Genomic DNA, 17,227 nt, shown 5'->3' with positions numbered 1-17,227 from the left:
ATGTGTCTACTAATGCTGACTACATGTCCTGTCATTATTTTGACATTTTAGTGCATGTTTGTTGAAAGCTTGAATTTGGGACAAAAACTGCCTGTGTGGCGCCATCCATCCATTATCTACCGCTATATCCAGGGTCGGGTCGCAGGGGCAGCAGCTTCAGCAGGGATGCCCAGACTTCCTTCTCCCCAGCCACTTCAACCAGCTCCTCTGGCGGGATCCCAAGGCGTTCCCAGGCCAGCCGAGAGACAGTCTCCACAGTGTGTCCTGGGTCATCCCCGGGGCCCGGAACACCTCTCCAGGGAGGCGTCCAGGAAGCATCCAAGCCAGATGCCCGAGCTACCTCAACTGGTTCCTTTCAACGCGGAGGAGCAGCAGCTCGACTCTGAGTCCCTCCCGGATGACCGAGCTTCTCACCCGATCTCTAAGGGAGAGCCGGGACACCATGCGGAGGAAACTCATCTCGGCCGCTTGTATCCGTGATCTTGTTCTTTCGGTCATGCCACCATAGCTCGTGACCATAGGTGAGGGCAGGAACGTAGATCGACCGATAAATCGAGAGCTTCGCCTTTAGACTCACCGCCTTCTTCGCTACAATCCTGCCCTCACTCGTGAACAAGACCCCAAGATATTTGAACTCTTCCACTTGGGGCAGGATCTCATCCCCGACCCTGAGAGGGCACTCCACCCTTTTCCGACTGAGCACCATGGTCTTGGATGTGTGGCGCCACCTTCACGTTAAACACTACGATAAACAAAATGTGGCTGTTTGTCCTCTCCTTGGACGAGTCTTGCACACGCCTCCTCCTCATGTTGGAAATAGTTGCATTTGTGAACATCTTTAATATCGATTTTCAGGTTCATGATTTGTTAGCAATAGCATCACATTTTATTAGTTTATTTAGCATAGCTTGTCTTAGTATAGAAATTATTAAATCGTAGCTTTCACTGCTGCTGTCATTCACAGCCAGACCACATCCAACCCTATCCCTTCTCGCAAACCCAACTATCCTCCGAGCAATCCCCCTTTTGAGTGCCATTTTCTAATAATAGTTATAAGGGTGGAGCAAGCGTCTGCGAGGGTGTCGAGTTGCGCGTTAAGTATGCTGTGTTTTCATCATTTGTTATGCTAGCGCCAACCACAAACATACCTTTTAGAATTATGACCAAAAAGTTCACCCAGTAATTTCATCAAACCACCCAAAAAAACAAAAAAAAAGAAAAGAAAAAAGCCTACGAGAACATCTGAACTTTATTTGGGGTTAATACAGCACTCCTCAATTATTTTTGGTTTATTGTTGCAACTCTAATCTGTTAGGATAAATGTTCACCTCATTCTCATGAGTAAAAATCACAATCGGAAATCTTTAATTCTATATTGAACAGTTAATTGAGCAAATGCATTGTGTGTGTTATACCTGTCCAAGTTTGAGATAGAAGGTCTCGCTGAAGGTCTTGCGGCTGAAGTACCAGAAACGTTCATTTGAAGGATAAACTCTGACCACAGTTTCCAGCAGGAAGCGAACTGGCTCCACCACCTCGGTTACGACCAGGTCCACTGCCACCGTCATGTGGACTTGCTTATCTACACCAGACAATGAGGGGTGAGAAACATTGCTAGGCAGTACATATTCAAAATAAACTATTTTACAAACATTATTAACTCATTCAAACCCAAAAACATGTAAACACATTTCTTAATACTTTGTCCTTCACTCCCCAAAAAGTATTTACACATTTTATAAGTTTTATTTATGCAAGAGCATACAGAAGGCTATGATGCAGCTTCTGACATGAAGGTGGCTTAAAGCAATGGTAGTTATTACAAAACACCTCCAGCAGATGGCAGCAGAGCATAAGAAATCAGCCAGAGCCATATTCCAACAAGCTCTTTTTGTCAGCGCTGATTGCTGCAAAACGGAAACAGATACAAGTATACTTTATTTCCTGATGAAAGATGAGACTTCTGTGTTTTTATAGCTATAGAACATAATATTCTGTGGGCCTTGCGAAATCAGTCAAAATCCAGTAAAATAGCCGGACCAAACGGGGTTGCTTCAGTGAAATGGCTGCAAGTGAATGAGTTAAAAAGCTTACATTGCTGTAACAAGTAAAACTGTTCAAACCTGTCCTTGATCCAACAGTTTTTAGATCACACAAGACATTTATGTTCTTATATGTTCTCATTCCGCCTGTGTGTGAAAATGTTCTCAAATGAATGTGTATGCGTGCTTGTGCCTAGATGTGCATTACAGTATACTTCCTGAAATAGACGGCTTTGGCCAATCTGTCATCTCCCTGGATTTTAACCTCTCCAAGCTTCCCAGTCAGCAAGTTGCCATGTTCTATAATTTGATAGCTTTAATGGATTCAGTGAGGCAAGCCTTCAGCCTGGCAGCCACACTGTGCCAACCACCAGATCATACTGTGTAAATATTTCCTATTAACTAGAAAATCCAATCATTATAAAAGTCAATGTGAAAACTTTATGTTTTTGGGCAAAATTTACATGATTTATTGTGGCACAGCAGCAGTACAGTGACTAATCACATGGTAAAAAGGTTTTGGATCTGACTTTGTCTGGCTTGGGTCATCCTGTGTTCTCATGTTCTCCCCCAAGCTTGTCGAGGCTGTCTCGACACATCAGCCATGCAAATAAAGTTGGTTGAAGACTGCATTGCCTGTGAATAGTCTATGTGCCTCGCCAACATGTACTGTATAAGGCCTTTGAGGCTGGGGGAAGAGTTTTCCTTTATTAGGAGATTAGCAGGTCATTTGGGCAGCTTAGTTTTCTCAACTTGTTAATAGGCCGTGGGGTGAACCCTCAAAAAGTGCCTAGAAAATGAGTTTCGCTCCACTGTCTGGGCACTACTTGTTCAATGCATTTTTTGATAGATAATACCCTTCTGAACTTTGGGTTAAAAGTTCACCCAATGTTTTCCTGCCCCAATTTTGTCACAAGCCAGAAATGCATATATTGGTAAATAACAAAAAACGAAAATCTTGTGCTGCGGTTTTTGGTTGTAAAACGTCTTACATTAAATTTGGCAACAGAAAATCATTCCCAGATGTTATAAATACATGTACCTAACATCAGAAACAAGTATTGGTGGTTTGGTGCAATCATGTGAATTTAGATCATTAAATATATTAAATTTGTGCCAAAAAAAAAAAAAAAAACTGGAAGTGACACCAGCACACGAATATTACATTTAGCTATGTTTATGTTTCATCCATCCATCCATTGTCTTGACCGCTTATTCCTCACAAGGGTCGCGGGGGCTGCTGGCGCCTATCTCAGCTGGCTCTGGGCAGTAGGCGGGGGACACCCCGGACCGGTTGCCAACCAATCGCAGTGTTTATGTTTCATATATGAAAACAATTCATAACCTACTACGTAATGAAAGGTACACAAGAAGCAGCATACATTGGCCAAAAATACTACCATGCACCACAAACCTGGAACAAGGCAAAATGGACTAGATGGAAATAGATGCATTCAGAGCCCAGATTATTATAACATATAGAATATTTATTAAAGTATCAGATTATGTCATCAAAGCATGTCATTTATCCCCCCCCCCCCCCCCCCCGACACACAAAAAAATATTAATAAAATAAAAAAAAATCAAATGTGCATTCACAATAAAACCATGGAACTTCATTGGAAAAGCTTTTTTTTGGCATTTTTTTGTGGAAAAATGGAATACAGACATTTTTATTTTTGCTTGAAAAGTGTGAAAATGGAGCGTTAACATCTTGATAATGAAACAAACAAAATGGCAGATTTTACATAGATTTTACAGCCCTGCACTGTAAAGTGTCCTCGTATGCCCTGTGATTTTCCAACCTGATGTTGTACCAGCTATGTGTTAGTGTCACTTTCTTGGCTTACATCAGTAGACTCAGTAGTTGATGTATCTGATGAGTGAGGTACCCTGTGTAAAAGTTTGTCAGTTGTTGATAATGTCTCTACAAAAACCATTTCAGAGGTGTTGCTCGAAAGGGGTGTGAAAAACCAGCTGGGGGAAATCATGCCTGAATCTTCGTTTCAGTATATCCTGCCTGAAATAGAAAATTAAAGGGAAAGATGAGCACAAGATACACATATTCGCATCACAATTATTTTGGTAATAATTGAAATCAAGATTATTCAAAACAATTATATTTTGTTCAAATCAAGAAAATATTTAAACATTTGAAAATAAGACAATTACAATCATATAATACATAATTATGTAAGTTGCTTTTGTATCCAACAAAATTCATAATATATTATTATTATTATTATTATTATTATTATTATTATGTTGGCAAAAATTTGAAGTTGGGGTGCAGTAAGCTAGTTTTGACACGGGTGTGTGGTAAAATAACTCGTGTGGGCGTGCCACAACTCAAAATTAGTATTATTAGTGCTGCAGCTATCGAATATTTTGGTATTCGGATATCCTACTGAAAATTCTAGTGAATAATCGTATATTTGTATAGAAATAAAAATACACCAATAGGCCTATATACTTTCTTGGTCAAAGAACAATTATAAATACAGAAGACAAAAAAAAACACACATTTGCATGTAATAATTAACAACCAACTGTTTTTCATTTTTAGAGAATCAATTTTATTTATTTATTTATTTTCATCATCTTATCTGCCTGCAGCAACCCGCCTTTACACAAAAAAGAATTACATTATAAGTGTTATTGTCACATCACCTCTTTACAGTATATGCATATCACAGAGTTAAGTAAAGTAAAGTGTTTGTTGAGGTTGGTGAGAGAGAGTTTGGGGGAAAGGGAGGGTGTAGCTGTGACTCTCTATTATGACTCTGATGGGCACAGGTAACCCGAGTTTGGTAACCACTGTTGGATTCACTCGATAAATCATTCAGCAGCTCGCGTTTTTACTAAACTATAACCTTAAAACTTGACCGAGCAACAAATTATTTTCAACCCTATACTAAATATCGGTCACAATAATAACAGAAATGGGCACGCGTGTGTGTAGCACATACCTGCCGACAATGTTTCTGCTTTGGCGAGATGATCCCTCTTCCGTGTTCCTTCCGATCCCAGACGAGTATACTTTGAAGTTTATTTTTACAAATGATGCAGATGGCTGGAAGGACAGGGCCAGCTGAAGCGATGGGCAAACCTGAACGGGAACAAAGTTTTTTCCCCACTTTCTTTTTAACTTTTTTCTCCTTTCGCTCTTCTTCGCTCTCCGACGTTGTGGTCGCCATTTTTGATATGCGGTTGCTATGGTGAGGAGAAAGCAGCAGCTACCTGATTGGCTCATGTGGCCTAAATCACACCGCCACCGACCTAATGGCACTACGCCCACACCAGAGATCACTGCGCCTCATCGCAAAATAGTGCCAGGGTTTCACCACCGAAAACACAAAATTGGCAGGTTTTCACAGGGTGAACTCCACGGATTCATACTTACTACTAATAAATCTATTTTATGAAGTAAAGATTATTTAGTGCCCCTGGTAGTGGAGCGAAACTGAACGAAAACGTGTGTGACCTGCTGGCCTATAAAGAAAGTGGTTTAAAAAAAAAAAAAAAAAAAAAAAAAAGTCCAACTAATTTTAATTGCAGAGGTTTTGCATATATATATTTTTTTTAATCCTGTAATCTCACATTTTGAAGTGAATCTTTTTTTTTTTTTTTTTTTTTTTTTAAACTCTCCAACTACTGCATTTAATTCAGTTTCTCACATGAGTGAATATCCACAGCTGCTTGTCCATGTGTGTACACATGCCTGTGTAGGAAAAGGTTCTGCCAAGCTTAGAAAAGCTGTGGGTAAAAAGGCTTGAATGACACGACTAAGCTGTACATCAAATAATAACAAATGTTACATTCCAGGTTAAATCTAAGCACTGTGTACAACCCAATAATGCATGGATAATCTGTGGCACACAATCATTGAGCATGACCACTTAATTATTCATTATATAATTACAATGACAAAGATATTTCTAAAATGCTAAAGTATCTCAAAATATATAACAAGAAATACACATCATATAATGTAATGTTGTACCAAGCATCCTGCAATTGTGTATCAACTTCAAATACTAAGCTCAGCAATGCCATACATCCATCTTTAAAATTACAAAGTGATACAGTTTTTTGTCTATTCTCATTTCTCACAAACTGTTACAGACCTACAAAGCACATAACATTATCCAAATCAAACAGTGATGTGTGTTGTGGGCAGAAAAATCTCTGTGACAGTAGGCATGGCAGACAAACGTGGAATACATGACATTATATCTGTACATCACATGCATGATACAGTCATGAAAGTTGAATCCGTCAAAATTTATAAAACTTTTAGTGTGAAATACATAATGTTAAATTTGTGAAAAATATATATTTCATTGTCTCAAAGCAAATCAAATTCATACCTCAGTCTTCAAGTACCAGTCAATTTTGCCTTTCAAATTATTGGGGGAAAAGTAAAACTGAGTCAAACCTTTCGGTGTGTCTTCATTGAGGGGCTGGAAGGCTGCAATATTGGGGTTCCATATTCCTGTGATCACATAGGCCTTTCCATCAGAGGTCTTCCCCATCGACTCCTGGTCAGGTAACAGATAATGAAATATGTTTATTTAATATCAAGTGCATGTATGTTTATCAAACTGATTACAATGCATGCGCTGTCAAATACACAGTATAATAAAGTGCATATGTTAGGAGAGTCTACCATCCTATGTAGTATTCCATTTAAAATGCCATAATCATTCAATCAATAGTCGACAACTCAGTAATTCACAGGAGCAGTACATGATTCACTTGTACTCACCATGTCTACCAGGTGCATGTCACTATTGCTAACCTTTTGGCCTGGACTCAGTAGCATTCCAAAACACCTAGAAAGGAGACACAGGAGCTTTACACATGTTCAAATAATTAAAAACAAAGTGCTATTATTATTATTTTAAGTTGCATTTTTATCAACTATTTTAACATAACTGTGCCTACACAGCATATCAGTTAAAGCAAATGAAGTATCACAAACGTTTGTTTTAATCTTACCAATACATCCCTAATCATATCCTAATTACAGTAATACATCAAATCAATCTGAAACAGCATTTCATCCTCATGAGCTGCAATTTCCATTGGGTACAGTATTGTTCTAGTTTGGAGTGCCATCCAGTGGTTAGCATGGGAATATTTCAAAAATATTGGTCAACATAATTGCATAACATCTAAGAGGCAGGTTTTTTTTTTTAGATACAAAGCACAATTCAAGCACATTGGGCAATGACTTTCAAGTTGGATTCACAGTAAACGAGTCTATTGATAACAGTAGATATGTTTTTGGGGTATGTTAAGGGATACATGTCACTACTGAACCATACTGTGCACTGTACACGATGCAAAAAAAAAAAAAAAAAAAAAATTAAAAAAACAAAAAAAAAAAAACAAAAGCTGAGAAAATAAAAGTGCAGGTGTCTACTGGTGGGGAAATTGGAAGTAAGTGACTGGGAAGGCAAACGAAGGGGGGTGAGGATGACCTAGTTATTTGGTTGCAGACATGCAGGCTCAGTGTGTGAGTGCAATAAAGGGGGCTGCGGGAAGTTGCGGGGAATTGGTTCAAGCACACAGAACAGTATTTTGTTGTGGAATTATTTTTGATGATGCGCTTTAAAACGACAAAAGTTATCCATTTTATTGTTGTTCACACACAGAGCCACCCAAGGACAAGGAATTGATCACAGATTCTTCCATGAGTGGTTGCCAGGCTTTGGTCCCGCATCATTAATTTTGATAGCGTTTTATGAAGGCAAGCATAGAGTAGTTCTTAATAGCTGACATTTGACGAGACATAAAACAAAACCATTGCCTCCCCATCATTTTCATAGTATGTTCACAAGAGGCTTCTCCCCCACACATAAAAAATGGTATCAGCTTGTTTGGTTGTCCTAACATTTAAATCAAGGAAATGGGTTGTCAAACTGATTTGGGCTATCACTGTAAAATAAACGGATGTAGGGGTGGCCGATATGGTAAAAATTTTATATCACGATTCTTTAAAAATAAAATCACGATCTCGATTTTATCACGATTATTTTTTTTTACATATATTTTTAGACTAATATTCACATTTCTGAAAATTTTTGTAATATTTAAAACATATTTAAAATTTATATAAAACCCTAAAAGAAGGGAAAGAAACAGCCATCTTAAGCCAACTAAGCTTTCTGAGCAGGTTGGAATTGAAATTTTATCAAATAGTGCAATGAATGTAAACATAAATGGTAATGAACAGCCTCAGTTACTCCTTTCCACCGCTTGCTTGCTTGCTTTTTCATATGGAGTGCCCTTGGTAAATGACTGTATTACCGTGGATTGTGTTATCTTGGAGCTGCTAGCGGCTGGTCTGCATTTGGTTTGGCTGTCGGCGTACAGTTTCGGATGCTGTCTCCGCATGTGATTAAACAGGTTCTTTGTTTTGCCATCTGAAGTCCGAACGGAGTCTCCGCAAATTTTGCAATTTACTTCTGTCTGCGCCTTGTCCTCTGGGGAAAAGCCAAACCAATTCCACACTATGAAGGTGGACTTTCTTTTCGGGACCAAATCACTTTGGATTCCCGCCAGGGAGAAAGAAAGAGGAGGAGAAAGTGTGTGTGTGTGTGTGTGTGTGCGTGGGGGGGGACAAAAACCTGGCACACGGTGGCAAGGGGGCGGCATCATTGAAAGCCAAGCTTGCACTCCCGCATCACGTGCGGATCTGAGATAACATTTCACGAGTGGCAAGTCGCGCCAACACTGAACCCTATTTACAATTTAATAGGGACCATCATGGATGAAATATTGTGATTCACGACCGGCTCACCAAGATATTTCTGAATGGAGACCAGCCAGCGTTGACACTCGCAATGTTTTTTAAAACCACAAACATGACAAATCCATCCACAAGTACCTTTTAAATTGTAAATATAGTTCAACGTTGTTGCAAAACCATTCTGATATTTATTGTATATACTGTATTTTTATGACTTTGGCGAAGACCGGCGGACGCCTCCTCCTCTTCTCGCTTAAAACAAGGAAATGGGCGTGTGCCACGGTGTTGTCTGCGGTGACGCCACGGCCCCGCTGTAAGTTACGAATGCGTCAAGCCAAGCTTGAACCCGCATAAAGTTGAACTGTATAAAATGTGCCCCACAGACGATATTGTCAATCTTTCAGCTTTATGAGATCGTCAACACTTAACGATCCCTAACGATCTAATATCGTCACATCGTCCACCCCACACGGATGCAGATTATTCTCTAGAAATTGCGGTAAACTGACACATTGGATCATAAGCCTGCTCTCACCTCTCAATGACAAGCTCTTTGTTGCTAATTTGCTGTACTGTAATCACAACTTTCTTCTGAACACTCTGCCGCAGCTTGTAGTACAATTTGTCTCTGTCCTTGGGGACTGGACTGTGAAAAAGAAGAGCGAAAGACCGGAATATTAAACATAAACCTACCACCTCCTGTCACACAGTATTGCATCTTGCAGTAAAGGCAAGTTGGGCATGAGAAGAGGACAGATGATAGTACAAAATGCAAATGACTCTCCTACTATAAAAATGGAGCTGCAACAAATGACAATGTTTTGCCTTTTCTTCCTTCCTGCCTATAAACAAGTGTTGTTCCATGAAATAATGTCATTTCTTTACCAATAGCAATATTGTAAAAACTTTATGATTATGCTGAATAATTAAAAGCTGAATCACATCAAATGTTACTAATTTCAGGCTCTATTAATTAAAACCAAGTGCAAGTGCAAATCTGTATTCATGTTCATATTATGCCAAAATACCTGAAGTTTCCCTTGCCATCGTCTTCCTTAATCTCCAGAGAGACAGTAAAAATAAAGAGGTCACTGTCAAGAGGACTCAACAGTGGCGTGTCTCTGATATCGGTCGGCCGCGAAGAGCGGCGAAAGGCTGTAGAGAAGCTGTACAAGATTCGGCTGACCTACATGAAAAAGGGTAAGAGAAGATCACAAGTAAATTAACAGTATTTGGACAAAGCTATGAGAATGAGAGGAAGAGATGAGGTAGTGAGGTAGGCAAAGGGCTTTGTAAAGACGGAGAGTGATGAGGAAGACTGATAGAAAACTGGGACAAAGAAGTGGAGAGTAAAAAACATTGTCAAGTAGTTGGAGTTGAGAATGACAATATGTGAAATATGTGGTTATAACATACAATATATTAAAATAGTAAATGAGATGCCAATTCAGAGAAACAACGCCATCTGCTGGTTTAACAGTGTACCTGCAGTAGGGCTGTAATAAAAACGCTTGTGTGTGAAACATCATCACCCATAAATTGGTTGCTTTGCGAATTGGCTAAAACTTACTGCGGTATGGGCATAAGTAATAATAACAATGTGTTTGCTGAAGTTTACCATAGATTTAAAAATTAATATTGTAAATATTCGTTTGTGCTCTGCAATTTGATGGCAGGCAGCTCAGCCCTGCGTCTAGATTGATTTTTGAGGACCTTTACCCTTAATATATTTTGTTGCTGTGTAGTGATCTGGCTCACAGCTTGGACTAAGTGGTTTGTCACCAAAATAAATGCAGCTGTCACTCAAGGTGAACCTCTTGCGTGAAAGATGCATGTTTCGTTAAGGGATCAAATCAGCGGTTGGCTGCCGTGGGTGTAACTCAACCTTACCGCCTCTTTGATGTGGCAGGAGAAGACATGAATTTGGAAGTCTTCAGAGCTCCGATAACTCTCAGTGAAGCAAAAGCAGTCACTTTCCACAGAACCGTCCCGTCCACGAGCACAAAACAAGACTTTGTAAATGGGGAAGGAACAAATCTCTGTGCCTGATGCCTGGTCCACAACCCTGCAGAAAGTTATTAAGAGATTAATTTACATAGAAGACTTACAACAATGAAATGATATCAGTACGGATGAATATACTCCGTGTAGTAAAATGCAGAAAAGTGACAGGGCACACAAAAATAAACTGTCACAAACAGTTTTGGAAGCTGATTAACTCACCAGCCTCACCCAGATCCATCTTCCGGGTGGAGTAGATGTAAATAAGATTAGCACGCACAATGTGGTTTCCTGTATCAAACAAATTGTAACGGCTGACTTTGAATCTTTAAATACCGTGTCTGAAAGGCACTGCTGTACAAAACGATGGCTGCAGTTACTATGGCGAAAAGGAGGCGGGAAAAAAATGAGAGGCAATAAGGCATTGGAGTTCATTTCCGCTCGTGTAACCATTTTTGATATGCCAGAAAAAAAAAATGCGCGACATATTGTCTATTCAGCAATATAAATTTGGAGCTCGTAAACGATGCAAAGGCAGACTTTGAGTCAGTCACAAGAAGGAATCATCCCATATCACCTCTGGGAAAAAAAAAAAAAAAACACTCTTTACAACACTGCAGTGCCTCTGTGTCATTTCTGCACACTGTGACAAATGATGCTGGCTTCTCCCAGAGCAGTTTTTCAGATCTGCTGTCCCATGTTTTAAATGTGACGTAGACATGCCAACCCCTATCATCATCTCTCAGAAATATTCAAAATATTTTCTGTGGAGCATTTTGATTTTTATCAGGAACACTTACATTTTAGCAAAACAAACGCAGACTACCACAAATACTTCAACAACATTGGAAACATTGGTATTACTTTAACTCAAATTAATAGTGCTCGCCAATTGTGATCTGAGTAAGTCAGGCAGGCCTTCAGTAAGAAAACTCTCTTCTCATGCTAAGCCTTCATTTAGAACAAGTACAGCAACAGGCCAAGGAAAAATCAAAACACATGGAAGAGAGTCATCCGGAGTCGAGTAATATTCTGACGTCCCTCATCATGACGTCATTCATTTTGTACATCAGCCTGATTTTCTTGAAAAAGTTGGCTAAACCGTGAACTATGATCTTTTATTTTACAAACAGGCAGTTATATAATTAAATAAGTAAAAGCATATAATTACCACACACCACCACATTCATAACTCCTAAACAGACCTCCTAATTTGGATCAGCACCAAACAGCACACATTGAATGCATATACTGTACATATTGCTTAGGTCATTAAGATGGATTCATGAATATAAAAGCATACTGTACGTCAAATGCTTCCTTGAGTTGACAAACATAAATAAAAACTATCTGGTGTCTTCTTTTATCTATGCCACACTACTCTGCAAAGCTCAACGGAAATCCATGACCTAATTTATTTCCTGCCAACTAGAAAATAGAAATTAACAGTAGAAACAAAAACTTCCTTGGCAGAGGTATTGTGGCAGTTTGAAGTTTTTGTGACTTGAGTTGTTTTTCTTTCACAAAAAGGCTTACCTCACAGAACCTTCTGGTCCACAGGGTACATGCAGGGTGATGGGGATGGGAATGGCGCTCTCAGCCCGTAAGGTAGCCATTGCCTTCTGTGCTTCAGCTTCATTACGAGGGGCTTTAACCCAAGTGCAGCCCAAGTAGGACAGCTTGTTGAATTGCACACTGTCTTCCTCTTGGCTCGTGGGGCTAGCTGGGCAAGGTGACGATACCTCTGGCAGCGGACATAAAAGCTGTGTTTGATTATTGTTTTTACGTTCAATGTCTGGTATCAGTTTATTTGGCCCACACTCGAACCAACTGCCGAATGTGATGTGAGTTGAATTTACAAATGACTACTGACCTAAGAGCTACACTACTCTCTCCAGGTTATCTCAACAAAACACTTGTGCACTCATGAAGAAAGAGCAGTCAACATATGAGCCCAAATGGCAAAAATGTAAAGATAAAAACAAAAGACAGAATGGCACAGGATGTTAGAGGAGGTCTTTAAAGCTTCACAAACAGGAAGCAGAACAATGAGCACAGCAGAAGCACTTCCACTGCTGACTGGCTTTTACATGACATTACTCTTACTATTTCCTCTCAGTTCACTCAGCAGTGAGGAAGCACCAGCGTTAATGGTGCTGTTTGTGTATCTGAATCCTTGACAGTCGTGCAACAACCGACCACAAAAAAACTGCACCTGAACGCTACCTGGTAGTTGGAGCTCCGGGACTCGGACTTCTGGGTTGCTGTGCTTCTCCATCTTTTCAACGCTACTCTTCTCCACCTTCACATCATCGTCGTCGTCGTCATCATAATCATCATCAAGCACCTCCTCCATCGCTTTCTCCAGCTGTTCACTTCCGTTCCAAGACATCTGGCAGAGGAAGGACCATGAACATGAAGAAAAACAGACCATGTAGAAAAGCAGGGAACTTCCTGGATTGCGTGAATGTTTATGCTGCATAAGCTGTCTTTCTGACCTTGAGCTTGGGTTTTCCCTCAGAGCCTTGAGGAGACCCGGTAGCACCAGGCTGTACCAGAACAAACTCCTCGCTGGTGACGGTGGCCACTGACTCTGTGGAACTGCTGACTTTTTGCAGAGAAGAGTTGTCATCCATGGCTGACTCTCCTTCTCAGGAAGTGCAGGAGAGACCAGACTTGAATCTCTCCCCTTTTCTCCACAACTCAGCCAGTTCTGGATACAAAATAAGGTTGCGTTACGACTTAAAATAGATTTATGTTGACTGTTAAAAGCTTTTATTTTTATTTTTTATGCGTCTATACATGTGGCACTTTAAAAATGAAATATTGTATAACCAACTGAAGAAAAAACAATTGAAAGTATAAAAGCAGAAAAACATTGCAGTATGAAAAAAAAAAAACATTCATGTTGGTTCATATTGTATGCATAGGACTTGGTTGGCTTCTTCAGTTAGTTAGACATGCATCATAGTTGATTTTTTCCTATGTATTGATTAACAGTGTGAAGTGATATGACCATCATAGTGGGCAAAATACTGTGATAAAATATCTCAGTTACACTTTGATATACTAGGCTTATGTTTTAAAGACAATTTGGCGAAATTCCGAAGACCACAAAAATACATCAACAGATCTCGCGATCTCACTATCTGTCTATCTATCTAGATGAGATTTTGTTTCTGTGTTTATTTCATAATTTTTTGAAAAGCTTTACCCAAATTAGGTCGGTTACAGTGCAGTGCTTAAAAAAAAAAAAAAATACAAAAAAATAAATAAACAAAAAAAAAAATTAAAGAAAAAAAAGACGCTTGCTTTCATTCATTCCAGACACATGATTTACACACACCATGACGATTGATATTCAGACATTCACACGCATACACACAAGTGAATCATGTGCTCCAATCATACTTGTTGAATTATAGCAAATAGCATGAACAAGCCAGGCAAATAATTATGGGTCACTTACTGAGGCGACGGGCATGGAGAATCAAACCAGATGACACAAACAGATAGCGACAGCAAATGTTGGGAAAATGTCAGCCAACTACAATAGTTGCAGTACATAATAATATACACAAGTATGTGTGTCACACTTGACACACTTTATGATAGTGCAGATTCAGCATTTCATGTTACACCACTGGTATAATGTCTGTATTTATTGCTTTGACATACAAATACTAGTGTAGTCCAATAGTGGCATCCTCCGTGCAACACATATTAATAACAATAACCCTATTTCTACTGAGTAGTATTCAATTTAATGCAATGCACAATTGTTTGCAATTTCACCATCACAAATTGCAAAGTGTATTCAAAACAATTGTTCTATTTAGAATATGCTAAGAAATGAAATCCAATCCACTATCTCAGTGTTACTCTTTCTTAAATCCATAACTGTTTTGTGAGCGACATAGTAATATGATGTCGTTATTTACAGACCGAAAGCGGTCATCATCCTCCCTACACACTGCACTTAGTGCACTGAAAACAGGTTTTACCGAACAAAACTGAACTGAACTAAACTTCCTGCTGGAAAGTGTCAAAATTAGCACCCAGTTATTACAACTTAGCCTTAGTCTGCTCTGCCAGCACAGCTGGCAGGCCACATTGCAACCCAACTACCACTGACTAAGTGGAAACACTGTGTAAGTGTGTGTAAGTGATTTGAAGCTAGGCAACTGCCCAACAGCAAAATACTGTACACTGAACTAATAGACTGCATTACATCAGAGAGGGTGTGTGTGTGTGTGTCCCCGCTAGTGGGCTGCAGTATCCTGATGGTTTGTGGCAGACAGTAAATAAACAGTGACAATGGCACCATTGAAGTTCATAGACATGGACACCTGATAGATAGATTCGGCCATCCATTTTCTATAGCACTTGCAGGGCTGCTGGAGTCTATCACAGCTGACTTTGGACAAGAGGGTACTGTGGGCCACCAAACCTTATGAGGAACATCCACACAATGATTCTTTCTTTCTTTTCTTTTCTTTTTTTTTTTGTTGTTGTTGTTGAAGGTGACAAGGTGATGAATGCAAAAAGTGAAAACTGCTACGTGATACATGAACTATATTAAAAAAAAAAAAAAAAACAGCGCTCACGCCTCACAGATGACAGTAGTCTGTTTACAGTAGATGACTGACTACCTAGTACCAACATACAGTAAATGGACGACATTGTTGTGACAACTTGTAGTGGGCACTGAGGCAAAACCACAAATACAACAAGCCCAACCAGATACAGTACCACACGCAGGTCAGCAAATAGTGCAATATTAAATGTATGATAAATCTTAACCAGTGTGCACCTCACTTTCAAATCAGTTAACATTCTACACGAGGTACACTAAATATACAAAATCAACCAGTTTCTCTTAAAATATGATAATAAGAGCTCTGTGTTATTAGTATGTATGTATGAGTCAAAAACTGTCCAACATTTTTCAGCGCGGCCAATTATGATTTCACAATTCTAACAGGTAGTGCGGGTGAATAAAACATAATAGAAAAATCATCCATCCATCAATACATTCACTGTACTGCTTATTGTCATCTGATACTAATTCCAGGACAAGGTGATATGAGAATTTTTATTTTTAAATTTCCTCATTTAAAACAACGTTATCGACCAAAGTTCACTGATATTGTGTTATTGCAGCATCCTTTCTGTCTGGACATCTTGACCAATCTTCAGTGTCGTCATCATCCTCATCATCAGTAGCTAGCAGTACAATAGAAGATGCAATCAAACTGGGAAATGAAGTGCACTCAGCACAAATCAGGAAGAGGCTCTTCAAGTTGACAATACAGGCAATACAAAATTTGCGTGCCTGAAGCTACTTCTCTGAACTTCTCCTCGGCGCGAGAGTGCCAAATGTAGACCCGTGTAAGCTGGCGAGATACAGATGTGCAGCAGTACGTGAGGACAGGTGAGTGCAGGCAAATCAGGAAGTTACAAGCAGTGGCAGGCAGGCTACTCCATGCTAGCTTAGTCCATGCTAACCGCCAACCAGCTCGAAGTCCAAAACATTGGCTGCTCTTTTTTGGAGGGATGACAGACAACACAGCAACACCCAAACCGACCTCCAGAAGAGAATACATAAGGAATTCAAAATGTCTAATGCGTGAAAACGTCACACAATGATTGAAATAAGCGAATTTGTTGCCAAACAAGCTGTCAACTTACTTGCTTGAAGCGAGGAGTTCCCTGCTAGCTGTCAAGAGTTCAGCGAAGATCGTATTTGTGAACAGGATGGATCACTCGATGCGCTAACTGGACGCTTCCGGCTCCGTGGAGATCACGTGCTGCCACGCATGCGCACTTATGGACGTCACATTTTAAATGAGTACAATATTTATAAAAAAACACAATTTAAGAATGATTTTAGCTAGACGTAATCTATTATTTTAGTAAATGAAAACGCTACAACGCTTTTAAAATGTGTTTGCAAAATATGTAAAACTCTTAAAATGAAACAACCAATTATTTGACAGGACACATCGTAAAAAACATGAAAAAAAATGTTAATTTTATGAATTTCATCGTTTAAAATAAATCAATTAACCAATAAGCTTCATAAAAAAATGAATTAATACAGTATCACAGTTACAGTTCAATTTTAGGGAGAAATGGCTAAAATAATGACTAATGAATGAATGAATGAATATTGATAAAATAAACAGTTTATTACAGGACTCTTTGCATATATCTTTGCATCTATAAATGCTCAGTGGGTAGGATAAAATAACGTATTTTTTGGCTAGCTCTGATGTACATTAATGTTTGTCTATTGCAGCTAATACTAGTAAAATCAATTCAGGATAATTTCATTAGGTAACAACATTAATCTTCATTTTTGTTACAACTTTTTTACTGTGTACATACATGCACATTCATTTCAGTGTGTAATATTTTGGAGATA

The 17,227-nt window shown here is 39.2% G+C and overlaps 1 protein-coding gene across 1 annotated transcript in view; it reads right to left on the bottom strand.

Moving 5' to 3' along the window:
- The window catches only part of rabgap1l (RAB GTPase activating protein 1-like), a 97,923-nt gene extending 81,314 nt beyond the window's left edge, over nucleotides 1-16,609 (bottom strand). The window contains exons 1-10 of the mRNA XM_077533864.1: nucleotides 16,492-16,609; nucleotides 13,299-13,513; nucleotides 13,027-13,192; nucleotides 12,337-12,544; nucleotides 10,690-10,864; nucleotides 9,828-9,985; nucleotides 9,335-9,445; nucleotides 6,811-6,877; nucleotides 6,481-6,583; nucleotides 1,416-1,582 (exon numbers count right to left, since the gene is read on the bottom strand). Of these exons, the coding sequence (XP_077389990.1) occupies nucleotides 1,416-1,582; nucleotides 6,481-6,583; nucleotides 6,811-6,877; nucleotides 9,335-9,445; nucleotides 9,828-9,985; nucleotides 10,690-10,864; nucleotides 12,337-12,544; nucleotides 13,027-13,192; nucleotides 13,299-13,436 (1,293 nt within the window). The 5' untranslated portion in view covers nucleotides 13,437-13,513; nucleotides 16,492-16,609. The remainder of the gene's footprint in view (nucleotides 1-1,415; nucleotides 1,583-6,480; nucleotides 6,584-6,810; nucleotides 6,878-9,334; nucleotides 9,446-9,827; nucleotides 9,986-10,689; nucleotides 10,865-12,336; nucleotides 12,545-13,026; nucleotides 13,193-13,298; nucleotides 13,514-16,491) is intronic.
- Between the last annotated feature and the right edge of the window lie 618 nt (nucleotides 16,610-17,227).

The sequence above is a fragment of the Festucalex cinctus genome, chromosome 10, assembly GCF_051991245.1.
Source record: "Festucalex cinctus isolate MCC-2025b chromosome 10, RoL_Fcin_1.0, whole genome shotgun sequence".
NCBI lineage: Eukaryota > Metazoa > Chordata > Actinopteri > Syngnathiformes > Syngnathidae > Festucalex > Festucalex cinctus.
Note: the sequence above shows the minus strand (reverse complement) of the source record. Positions and strands in the feature narration are given on the sequence as shown.